Genomic DNA, 12,016 nt, shown 5'->3' with positions numbered 1-12,016 from the left:
CAGTCAGGCCAGTCCATTTCCTTCTTTAGAAGTAAGGACCAGCACGGGATGATCGTTTGGCTGTTGTAGGATTTTAAACAGCGACACCTTAGAAGCAGTTTGTGATAGTTTTCCCTATTTTGTTAGATGGAGCTGAAATTTTTTTTTTTGCATCCAAGAAGCTATCCATTGACAACAAAAACAAGGAACACACCATGACAAACGTATCCACTGGATAGAAGATGGCAAAACACTGATTCAGCAATAAGGATTATTTGCAGGATGGAGTGGTGTAAAATAATTCTTCTTCTAGTCTATTGCATTAAAATTTTGGCATGTCATGGAGGACAACAGTTGGTATTCTCCATTAAGAATGTGCCTGAGGGTATACTGTCCAAGCAGCTTCTTAGTGGGCGCTGCTTTAAAGGAGTGTATAATAGTCTCTGTAGACTGGCCAATAATCTTAGCACAGATTTTAATTTTATTTTAAAACTTGGTTGCAGGGGCAGCAATGGGTAGTGATGTATATTCACAGCAAGAAGGTTCTGGGTTCGATACAGCTCTCTGCTCTAGTCTAGTCCGGTCTAGTCTCTTGGGTGTCCGGTGTCTCGTCTTGTCTGGTTTGATCTGGTTTACTCTTTGCAGGGGTCCGGTCTCTGGTCTAGTCTCTAGTCTTTCTGGTCTCCCAAAGAAGAAACACGGCTACTTCTACCACTCAGAGTCTGAGCGGGGATTTATTTTCACAAGAGCACTGTGAAGGCTGCAAATTCAATGCCTAACCAACTACTGTACAAATCTACTAGCTGCAATCATTTTAATTTCAGAGAGATAACAGAATTCATTCTGTGATGTTTCTGTCAATAGTATAGAGATGGAGGATGCCAGTGAAGCTGAAACTAGAGGGAATTCTTCTGCTCTCACATCTCCCCTGAACCTGGATGAATCCAGGACAGCCAAGATACCTGAGTTTCCTCTGAGCGTGCTACAGACACAACCAAAGTGTGAGGTGTACCCAGATCTGCACAGAATAATACAGGTATTGTCTGCAAACCTAAAGGGGAAGTGATTCACCTTCTTAATGTCACATTGTTATTCCTTTTAAATATAAGCTCTGAAGTGATTGGTGAGTGTGCAAATTATATCTGCAAGATGAAACTAATATTTATAATGAATTATTTGACAGGATAAGTTCATGGATACTGTGTCTGAATATTTCAAAACTGTGCCTTCCAACCCACATTACTTCTTCTACTGTCCCATGTCATCCAAGAAAGAGGTAAGTTGACAAGATACTGCGGACTCTGCGTTTACCATCAGTTTGTGTTTTATCCAAACTGTGTTTGTTTTGAGGATTGAGTGAGATAATAAGGATTCTGGGTCAACAGTGATTGGGCTCATTCTTTAACCTGCATGATCAATGAATGGTGTCTATGGGTAAAGACCAATTAAACCCATACATTGCCAACTGGGAGAGCTGAAGATGAAGCGACCAGATACTCACAGCCCACATGAGTTGTAAATGCTACTGTTGGTTGGCCTGGGTTGATCTTGAAATTGTGAGTTGTCTCTTCAGGACGACTCAGAGGATGATGAAATTGAGAGGAGACCCAGTGAGGAGTTTGCATCAGAAAGTGAGCCAGCTACAGATGATGGTGAGCATAGCCTTAATGGGCTATTTTTGTTTGAATGACTGTAAATACTTAAAAGCACCAAACCGATGACTTACTTTCTTACTCCGTCTTTTGGCCTGCCCACCCATGCAGTCATTTAATCAGTCAGTGTATAAATTCCTGCAGATCCAGGTTAAGATCTTCAGTTTGTGTTCACATCAAACATCACAAGGAAAAATAAGGTGCCAGATGGGCTGGTTTGAGTTTCTGACACAACTGATTTTCCTGATTGTCACACACAACAGCATCTAGCTCCAGATTTTTGGGAAGAAACTCACACTAAAATTCCCTGCCACATTAAACACAAACTGCATTGACCAAATTGTATTTAAATGTTGTCCAGCAGAGGGGAGCAAAGACTGTTAGGCGAAATGAACTTTTTGTGCAGGGGAGAGCCTACAAACATCTGATTTGTCATTTTGGCATGATCAATGCACCTTTATTTAGAACATCTCCAGGTCACCAGGGCCCCTCTATCACTTTGTTCCCATATTTGTTTGATTTTTCTTTCGTGTTTATCTAATTTGCCTTCAAATCCAACCAACATTCCCTAAGTGATATGATAGTGATACGGATATTCTTTGTGTCAGGGTGCTGTGTCATGATAGAGAGTGACACAGATTTGGTGGTGGAGTATGAAGAACATGCAGACACCAGCCCCTACAGAGAGGGTGAAGACCAGTCCCTGTCAGACTCCAACACTGTAAACCTGGACCAGGACTCTTTCAGCATTCTGGAGGGAGACTCCTTGCTTGAGCCTGAGGACCCACCGCTGGACATGGCTCCACTGTTTCTTCATGTCACATGCTCTGTCAATATGAAAAGCTGCCATGGCTCCATGCCAATACAGACACTACCTACTTGCTTGGGTAAGTATAGCCCTGCTTACAAATCGGGTTCAATCACAGCAGTCGTGGATCAATTACGAGTCTTGTTTCCTTACATATACTACTCGCAAAAAGTTAGGGATATTTGGCTTTCAGGTGAAATTTGTGGAAAATGTAAAAGTTCACCCTATGGTGATATTATATCATGACAGGAGGGCATTTAAGTAGAAGCATACAGTGGTGATTTCCTCATCTCAAACAATGTATTGAAAGAAAAGCCAACAACTGTGGTGGGTATACCACAACAAAAAATGTCAATGTCTCAATAACTGTTGAGACTTGTGAACATGTTGGTGATGTGGTCAGGTACCCTTGCAGGTCGTCTAGCATGCAGACTACGCTGATGTAAACGGTTTCGAATGGTCTGACCTGACATTTTGGGTGCCTCTCATCTCCCTTAAATGTGCCTGGATTGAGTGGCATCCAGTTCCACAGGGCACTGTTCACAATGAAGCGGCCATCCGTGTGGGAAGTGGCAAAAAGACATCCACTTCAATGCCTTTCTGTGACTCTTACAGTCTCTGTATCTCTGTTGCAACCTGCTGATGACACTCTGTGGCACTCTAAGCTCAGTGGCCATTTCTGTCTGAGAACATCCTGTTTGAAGCCTTGCAATGGTGAGGTACTGTTGATCAGTTGTTATGTGTCGTCTTGGTCTCATGATGTTTATATACCAATTCTGACTGAACCAGGAAATGTATTGGTTGATTCGTGGATCAAACACCTGTTGTGAATTTTGTTGTTAAGCTCCTTGTTAAAGAGCAGCACGTTGTGCAAAAAGTACTGAAACATTGAACAGTTGGGCATGTGCATTCAAACGTTTAGAGGTCACACTAAGTTCACCTGTAAAAGTTATACTGCATTTTAGGTCCATTCTTAAATTTCACCTGAAAGCAGAGTATCCCTAAGTTTTTGTGAGTGGTGTATTTTTAAGGCTTTAATTTATTCCAACATTCATAAGTCTTATTTCATTTTGAACTGCTGCTTTTGCACCTTCTTTCTATGACTAACTGAAAATAATTTAAATGAAAAGCTGGAGTTTGGCCAATTAGACGTTAGTTTTTGTTGTCGTGCTTATCCCAGGTGTTTGGTTACAGGTGAGATCATTTCCTGCCTGGAGAATGCTGATACTTTGCAGTCTGTGGATTTGAACGAGCTCTCGGTCACTTTAGATATTTTCGTCTTGACACTTCCTCTGGAGATTGAAACAGTGACTGATTTCCATCACAACAGGTGAGTCAGAGACAAAGCAGGGTATTTGTTCTTTCATGATTTTGAAGCCTGTGATTAGATTGCAGTAAGTTTAAGTGAAAGTAATGGCACTGTTTTCTTGTAGGTTCTGTTTACTTTCTAAAATATATTGTGTATATAATTTGATACTAACAAATGTGTTGAATAGATTCTTAGTTACAGAACCTGAAACACTTGGAGAAAAAGTTTTTTTGGAACCTCTTTATTCTGCATCTATATTTCAGCAATTTCCCTGTTTTGGCTTGCTTTTATTAGCTCACATGGCAATTTCATGGTGTCAGCCATTGGGATATTGTGAAACAGAGCTAAAACATTTAATCAACCAGTCTATCAATTGAAAAATTGTTGTTCAGTAAGTATTAATAAATGTTTTTGTCAAATATATTTGACTAAGTTGAGCTTGGTGATTAACTGAAAAGAATGATCAAGTCAATAATTTTGAGCTTCTCACTGACTTTATCTAATTGCCAATTTTGGTTAATTAAGTTAATACTTTTCTGAATTCTGTTTTTGTGAACTGTGCCCTGAGAAATTTACAGTCATCTACTTCTGCCCTGTTCAACTAGCAAACACTTAGCCTCAAACCAAGCAGCTTCTTCCCAGATAGAATGACCTGTCGGGGTGTAGTTGGGGTCATTTTGGCATCTGTAAATGTGATGCCAAGCAAAGAAACATCAGTTCATACACAACAGAAAAGGAATTTAAATTTAAAAGGCTGAACTACCTGTGAGTTTGATCACTTGGAATACAATCACACTGTTAAATATCAGGAGTAAAGACTAAAAGAGAGAGGGAGAAAGAGAGCAACAATACAGCTGTTTATTATTCATAACTGAGGTAAATGTTTTAAAAAATGTTCATATTGATTCAAAATCATATAATCCAGTCCCATTGTTGAAACTGTATCTGCTGAGAATTAGTGCAAGTGATGATACCATGATATCAACTCAGTGCTCATGTTTTTGTGCAGGTACACATCGGAGAGCAGCATATCCCTGAATCGCTCACCTGGACAGCCATCGTCTTACCGCTCAGATGAGGAGCTGATGGCAGTGTTGGACAGTCTAAGGGGAGCTGGTGTTGATAGGTGAGGTTGTTCTACAGTACATAGCTGAGGTCGACCAACTCCTATTGACTTTGATTTAGTCAAATCAGAGGGTCTATTTTTCTTCCACAGTATCTCTGGTGACCCTTTATCCAAACTCCCAGTTCCTCAGAAGTTAGCAATCCTAGCCACAATGGACAAGGTAAATCAAATTTTCAGCACAACACAACAAAAACATAAGTACAACATTATTCAAGAGGAGTTAAACTCAAACATGTAATTAGAATGAAATACATGAAATGTAAAATGTAGTTCCTAAGTACACTTACAAATAAGAACACATAGTAAAGTACATCTTTTTTCTTGAAATTGAATTGTTTATTGAATATAGATCCAGATATCATCAATCATGTTTTCATTTTGTCTGATATTATTTACAAATGTTCTGAATTGAAAGTGCTACCAGCAAATTTAAGTCTTTGTATTTTGAGTTCTTGTTTTACTTTCTAATCAGTACTGCTGCTGTTACTGTAAACACAATGATGAACTGTGTGTGTGTGTTGCAGATCCGCTGGTTGCTTGAGGATGAGATAGTCTCTGGTCTTCGTCACTCTCGGGTCATCAGCTCGTCTACACTGCAAAGAGTGGCAGAGCATGTTTTATGCTCCAGTGGTCACCCACACTGTCACTCTGAAGATGTCCCACTTCAGTTTGTCTTTGGACCTGAGCAGTCTCTGGAAAAATTCAAAGAGGCAAGAGCACTGATAGACACAGACAGACTCATTTCATTTGAATTTGAGATTTTCATAAATCATTGCAGCTGACACCTTATTTATTGTACATAGTCACTGGTCAAGTAGAAAATATTGATTAACACTCATGCTCTATTTTCATGTAATCCCTTTAATCTCCCTCTCCTATTGTAAGTAAGTATTTTCTTGGCATAAAACAGTGATTCTCTAACTATTTCAGCCATTCCCCACTTTGGACAGGGGGGAATTTTCAAGCCCCACCTGTCCCCATTGCCCACGCAAAATGCTATTGAAATATGCCATGCTTAAAATGTTCAAATTTACTGAGGTATCATTATGTTCTATCTATCACCAGCTTTTGTGGTTTGAAAAGTCATAGCACACGAATGCTTGCCGCCCCTCTGTGTCAAAGTTTGTTTGTTATTCCACTGCAATTAACTTGTCAACAATAATCATTGTTTTTGCACGTTTGCATTTTTATCTTGGTCCTCTATTTAATCTTCTTGTAATTTACGATACATGTAAACTATTAGCGATTACTTCATTTGTGGGTTTTTTGATTTGAATGTAGGATCTTTGTTGTCAATAAAGAAAGGTAGAGAACCGCGGGTATACAATTTGAATATCCACCACTTGTCTGTGATGGAATAGCTATCATTGTATCATTTGCACACACAATCACATTGCATAATAATGATTTGTGACTGTATTATGTCTGATCCTGCAGGAGTTTCGCAGAATCTCTTTCTCTGGCTACATCCTGAATGGACCACAGGACAGCTTCTACTACATGTCTCTTAGCAGACTGCACCCACAGAGGATCCCTAACCCAAGGAGGCTGTCTGAGAGCATTGCAACCCCCCTGTCACACACCACACCCTGCAGTGCTGGAGCACAGACAGAGGAGATGATGCTTGAGAGTGACAGCCTGGCTCAGGCAGCATTTGCCCACAGTGAGGTCGGACATGTCACTGTGATGCACAGAGTAACAAACTTAGTTCTGCTGTATTGTTTAGTTATTTGTTTGTTTGTTTGTTTTTTTTACTGTATAATTATCAAATATTTTCAAGCCCCTATAGCAGAGTGAGACAGGCAATCAGATTTTAGAAACAATGAAATTTTAGACTGCTTAAGGTTTGCACTTACTGACATGACATTTTCCTAAAGTGATTTCTGTTCTTTAACACTGAAAGATTGAAGGTGCTGCTAAGTCTTTGTAGAACTGCAATCATTTGTGTTTTGAAAAGAAATTTCGTAAATTGGAATCTTGCGCAGGGAACAGAATTCGTGGTAGGATAATTGAACAACTCCTGAGCTCAGTCAGATACTGACACATGATCTTTTGATCAGTTACTTGACACATTAATAGACTTTTCTGTGTGAGATATTGTCTCTCTTTAGTAGATTTGGATAAGTCAACAGTAACATGGGACAAAGCAATTCTGGGATATGTTATCCAAGTCAAAAAAAGCATTCCCACGGCATGTGCAGGACTCAATTCTGATTAGCTGCTTTTTCATCTTCATTCAGTGATAGAACATCCAATTCACAATGCTTGGGAGCACAGAACAACATGCTTAGTAATGTCTTGTAAGCAGAAATCACAGGTTTTTAAAAAATAATTTTACTCCACATCTGTCTGACTACAGAGTGAAGACAAGAGCTCCATCAGTGCGGCTGCTGACGCTCCCAGTGACACAACAGCTGATGCCAGTGAGCCAGTCAGAGCCCCGAAGCATGAGGCAGATGATGCTGTTAATCAGAAGTCTGCTACAATACTGAGGGACTGTGGTCAGCCCAGTGCCCCCCAGTTCCAGACTGACTGCTGCACGGAGCCCACCTCATCCCCTAAGATCCTGCCAAGTGTCAGCCTGGCTGAGTCCATGCCGTTAGCCTCTCACAGTGAGTCTTGCAGACACAGTTCACATCTGTGCATCAGAGATGTCTGCATCTTTGTTAAAACAACATCTGGCATGCACTTTGGGGTGCTTCAGTGATTTAAAAAAAATAAAATAAATAAATAAAATTATTTAATACCTGTCACACATGTTCATGTTCAAAATCTGTGGCCACTTTACACAAGAACAAGTACAAGAATTTCAACGTTTGTAAATGGTAAGGCTCTTAAGATAAGTCAAAACAATGCCAAGATGATCATTAGATAGAGCTACAGATGGCAGTGTTGGCACTTTGATCTTTTGTACTTTTTGCATATCTGAGCAGTTGTTCTGCTTTGTTGTCTTGACAGAAATGTCTCATTGTCTCTCCTCAGGCTGCGGCAAACTTAGGCCTAGTCGAGTCCAGAGTGTGGTCTCCAGCCAGGGTAGTCTGGACTCAGATATGCAGGGTAGGCTGAATGATGGTTTACCAGCAACACTGGTTTACAGTGCCTGATAAGTGAGGGGGTTGTGGTGGTTAAATCCTAGTGGTCAATTTTACCAATTTGTTAGATTGAAAAAATATGAAAGTTGTGTGTACAGCACCAGCACACAGCAAAGGATTGAGGATTATTTCCTCAAGTGTAAGAATACACTTTACCGACCTCAGCACCATGTAGCTGCTGTTTCACAGGTGTCACCCTGATAAGCTGTACCAATCAAATCTTTACATTTTCTATTACTGCAGAAAGATGTTTTTGCTGCTGCCTTTTCAGACATCAGCTCTGCATTCACTAATGTCACTCAGGGCTACAAGACAAACTCTCCTAGACAATCACTTCCACCTGCAGGTGTATCATTGACTTCCTGTCTGACAGAGTCTGTCTTGTAATCCCAGAACATCAGAACCAGATGTGTTAAGCAACATTCATTATCTGCTGCTCTTTTCGCCTACATTTTTTCCTTCTTAACTCGTTAACAGTTTTTTGCAAAAAAACAAACAATCAAACAAAAAAAAAAAAAAACCCACCAAACCAAATTCTTTGTGTATTGAAAATTAAAGTAGATTCTGATTCTTATTCTTGGTATACTGACCGTATCTGACTTTGATATCAAATAAGTTGGTGATGTTGTTTTGTGTGTTTAAGGTTATGATGGTGGTAGCAGTGACTCTGAGTGTGAGAGCCTGACCTTGGATGAGCAGGAGTGTCAGTCACCACTGATGCCTGACTTCTGGCTGATTGTTAAGATCCACCAGGACCGAATAAAGGTTTACTCCCACTCCAGGTCAGAAAAACCTCAGGAGATGGCGTGAGCCTATGTATGCCGTCAGATTTGTGTCAAAAGTTGTGAGCGTGATAAAACATGCTCATGCTCATGCTGGTTAACTACCACTCGCACAATATAATTTCTCGTGCACAGATTCAACAACTGCGAGAGCTGCACAAGCAACTGTGAGCAAGAAATAAATCACTTTTCACAGCTGCTCCTGCTCACCGAGCGGCTGGAGGGAAAACAGCTCTTCCAGGCTAATTCTACTCTCGCAAACGCCAAATGTGTTCTCAAGACTCAGTTATTGCAATAGCAAGCCCTCAGTCAAGGTGCAAGGAGGTCCGGTAGATGTGGTCACGTTGAAAGTGACCAATCATAAATTCGCTTGTGCTTGCCTCAGTCTCTGGTGTTGATGTTTTGTTACTCACCCACAGTTGCCAGCACAGCACAGTAGTCGAATTTGTGCACAAGCACTTACGTCATGCAGCAGTTAATGTGTGACATAAAATAATTTCCTCTGGAGCATTTTGCAACTTATGACATAAATCTGATGCCATCCTACAGCTCAAAGTTATCCAGCATTTCTGAGCATTCTAACACTTTCAGATGTCACTTTTAGGTTGAGAAGTAAAAAAAAAGTTGCATCATGTTTAATCAGACCATTGCGTTCACATTGGTGGAAACAGTTGTGTGACTCAGTCTGAAGGGAAAAATGTGATCTTGCTAACATGAATGTTTTAGGTACTATAAATTAAGTCATACTAAGGTTCTCAACTGTTGCTGTGATTGGATCCATTTGTTTCATATAATTTATCATATTTTCCAAGGGGCTTCAATGAAAGAAAGGATGGCAGTGCTGAGGAGTTGAAGAAGGAGGAAGAGCAGGAGCTGCCTGAATACTTGCAGCTGCATCAGCTGGTGGTCAGGAAAATTGGAGAATTCTGCAGGATAGTCAATCAGGTGAATACTGCAGCTTTAGCAGGACATCAGAAAGATTTCCTTTCTGAGTACTACAAATGTTTTTATAAAATCATACAAATTGAATACCATAGTTGTCTTATGACAAGTTAGAATTGGACATGGACATGTACATCAAAGCATCCAGACTCATTGCTCTGATAAAACAGTTAGATTTCACTTGTCAAGCTACATAGGCATGAAATTTGTTTTTGTGTGTTTGTGTGTGTGTGTGTGTAGCGTATGCTGCTGCAGGATCTACATGATAGCCACGTGTGTAACTCTCTGCTGGTGGCTGAGAGTGAGGAAGACATCTGGAAGAATGAGTCTCAATACAGACAGAGGCTCCACAACTCTGATGGTACGTCAGGAGAAAAAGTGTTTAGTGGTTTGATTGTGAGAGTTGTGTTTTTGAGATTTGTGTGCAGCCCAACTCAAATGTTTGAAGGGGAAAGACTAATTCCAATGAACAGACCTTTTAATTTCTTCACTAATCCCACAGCTATCCTTTGTATCTGTGTTTGTAAGTATCTGCTCCCCCTTTTGATGATAGATTCTTTTTTTTTTCCTGGTGAGACAGATTACAACACTGAGGAGAGCTACCAGGCCAGAGATTACCTAGCAGCAACCATGCAGTTCATCCCTGGACATTTTGCCTGTGATGTAGTGTGGAGCACAATAATTCACGTTCACCCACGCCTCAAGATAGGACCCAACATGGGGGTGTCCAGGGGTGAGTTGTTGATTTAAAAAAAAAAAGAAGTTTCTGTTTAAGAATGATAGACTCTATTACTCAGCCTGGTACCCTGGATGTGTGACAGCAACAGATGTGTCTCTGAAGATTAACACTTTGCTAAATAAACATGAGATTATTTCTGTACTGATATATAAGATGAATGCATCGTATTTTAGAAAATAATCATAGTTAATACTGTTTAGGAATCTAGTCTTTTCAGTGCTGGAAGTTACTCCTCGGCCACTAATACTATTTAATTTTTTTATATTCACATTAGGCATCATTCAGATTATTATATTTATAAAGCAGAGCTGTGGCTTTTTCTCTCCAAAACAGTAATGGTCACACGAAAACCAATAGATGTGTTTTGCAAATATACTAATATTGTTTATATGCCTTCTCACTCTCTCGTAGCCATCCAGGCCCTGCGCTCGGTCCTCAATTCGTTCTGTGTGGTCAACAGGAAAAATATGTTTGTTTACCAGGAGAGAACAACAAAATCAGTCTTCTACCTAAGGTCAGACTTCATTTTTAAGAAAGGTTTTTCTTCTGGATTGGTGATGTTTCATAAAACTGATAAAAAAATTACATTGTTTTCAAATTATTAGAAGCACATAACTGTGTTCTTATTCTTCTGTTTACATTTTCCACTTTACAGACTTTGTGAAACATCTCTAACAGGGAAGTACTCTGACATGGACGGAAACCTCCACATGACTCGCTCTATTGGGCTTTTTAGGAGTCAAGAGCCATCATTTTCTGAGGACCTTGTGGTTAGTGAACATTTGCAGGAGCCAGTTTGTAAATGATTATTCATATTGACAAGTGAAGTTCAGAATTAACTGAAGATAAGGTCAAAAACGAACTAAAATTATCTATGCTATCTATATGTATACGCATGTATAATTCTTTTCACACACACACACACACACACACACACACACACACATAAAGAAAAAAAGCAATAGTATGTAGATGTAGAAGTGTGAGGCCAAATCAAAAGTCTGAGTTTTCTATGCTTTGGAGAAAAAAAAAGAACTTAAGTCAAATCAAACAAATCAATTGAAACATGGATGAAATATTTGATGTCCCAGTCCCAGTTGCAGGAGACATCCAGATATACAGACTCTTGATGTGTCTGTCATTTCATGGAATATTTCAAAGAATCATCATTGGTAATCTGAATATTAATACAGAGAAAAAGTCAACAAATACAAAGTAACAAAACCAGCAATTTGTAACTATCAGTGACAATTCTAAGAGGTTCTGACAAGCATAAACACAACAAACATAACTATCACCTGGTCAGTTGCTTAGAAGGTTAAGTTTCCCTATTTAGTTTAGCTATTTGTGTATATGATAACCTTGAATCTGAAGAAAACTGATTCTCATGCTTTTTTTTCCTTCATATAAACACTATTTTGCCAAAAAGGTCACCAACTTGATTTAACTAAGCAAAGAAGAACCTTGCATTTCAACTGGAAACAGGTTTTTAAGCCTAAACTGATGGAGTGGTTCGCTACATGATGATGCCTGCTTAATTAGTCTGTTTGAGTCTGCTTAATTATGCATCCAAATTAGTAGTGATGT

At 39.6% G+C, this 12,016-nt stretch overlaps 1 protein-coding gene across 7 annotated transcripts in view; it reads left to right on the top strand.

Moving 5' to 3' along the window:
- szt2 (SZT2 subunit of KICSTOR complex) overlaps positions 1–12,016 on the top strand; it is a 55,253-nt gene that overhangs the window by 13,657 nt on the left and 29,580 nt on the right. For all 7 annotated transcript variants that reach the window (XM_029499279.1, XM_029499278.1, XM_029499280.1 and 4 more), the window contains exons 29-45: positions 844–1,015; positions 1,163–1,255; positions 1,553–1,631; positions 2,240–2,518; positions 3,634–3,769; positions 4,758–4,874; positions 4,965–5,034; positions 5,399–5,584; positions 6,312–6,542; positions 7,234–7,486; positions 7,857–7,931; positions 8,610–8,748; positions 9,561–9,693; positions 9,931–10,051; positions 10,271–10,423; positions 10,841–10,943; positions 11,085–11,199. In XM_029499279.1, the coding sequence (XP_029355139.1) occupies positions 844–1,015; positions 1,163–1,255; positions 1,553–1,631; positions 2,240–2,518; positions 3,634–3,769; positions 4,758–4,874; positions 4,965–5,034; positions 5,399–5,584; positions 6,312–6,542; positions 7,234–7,486; positions 7,857–7,931; positions 8,610–8,748; positions 9,561–9,693; positions 9,931–10,051; positions 10,271–10,423; positions 10,841–10,943; positions 11,085–11,199 (2,455 nt within the window). The remainder of the gene's footprint in view (positions 1–843; positions 1,016–1,162; positions 1,256–1,552; positions 1,632–2,239; positions 2,519–3,633; positions 3,770–4,757; positions 4,875–4,964; positions 5,035–5,398; positions 5,585–6,311; positions 6,543–7,233; positions 7,487–7,856; positions 7,932–8,609; positions 8,749–9,560; positions 9,694–9,930; positions 10,052–10,270; positions 10,424–10,840; positions 10,944–11,084; positions 11,200–12,016) is intronic.

The sequence above is a fragment of the Echeneis naucrates genome, chromosome 4 (assembly GCF_900963305.1).
Source record: "Echeneis naucrates chromosome 4, fEcheNa1.1, whole genome shotgun sequence".
In the NCBI taxonomy this organism is placed as follows: Eukaryota; Metazoa; Chordata; class Actinopteri; order Carangiformes; family Echeneidae; genus Echeneis; species Echeneis naucrates.
The sequence above is the reverse complement of the archived record's forward strand: the minus strand, read 5'-3'. Positions and strand labels throughout refer to the sequence as shown.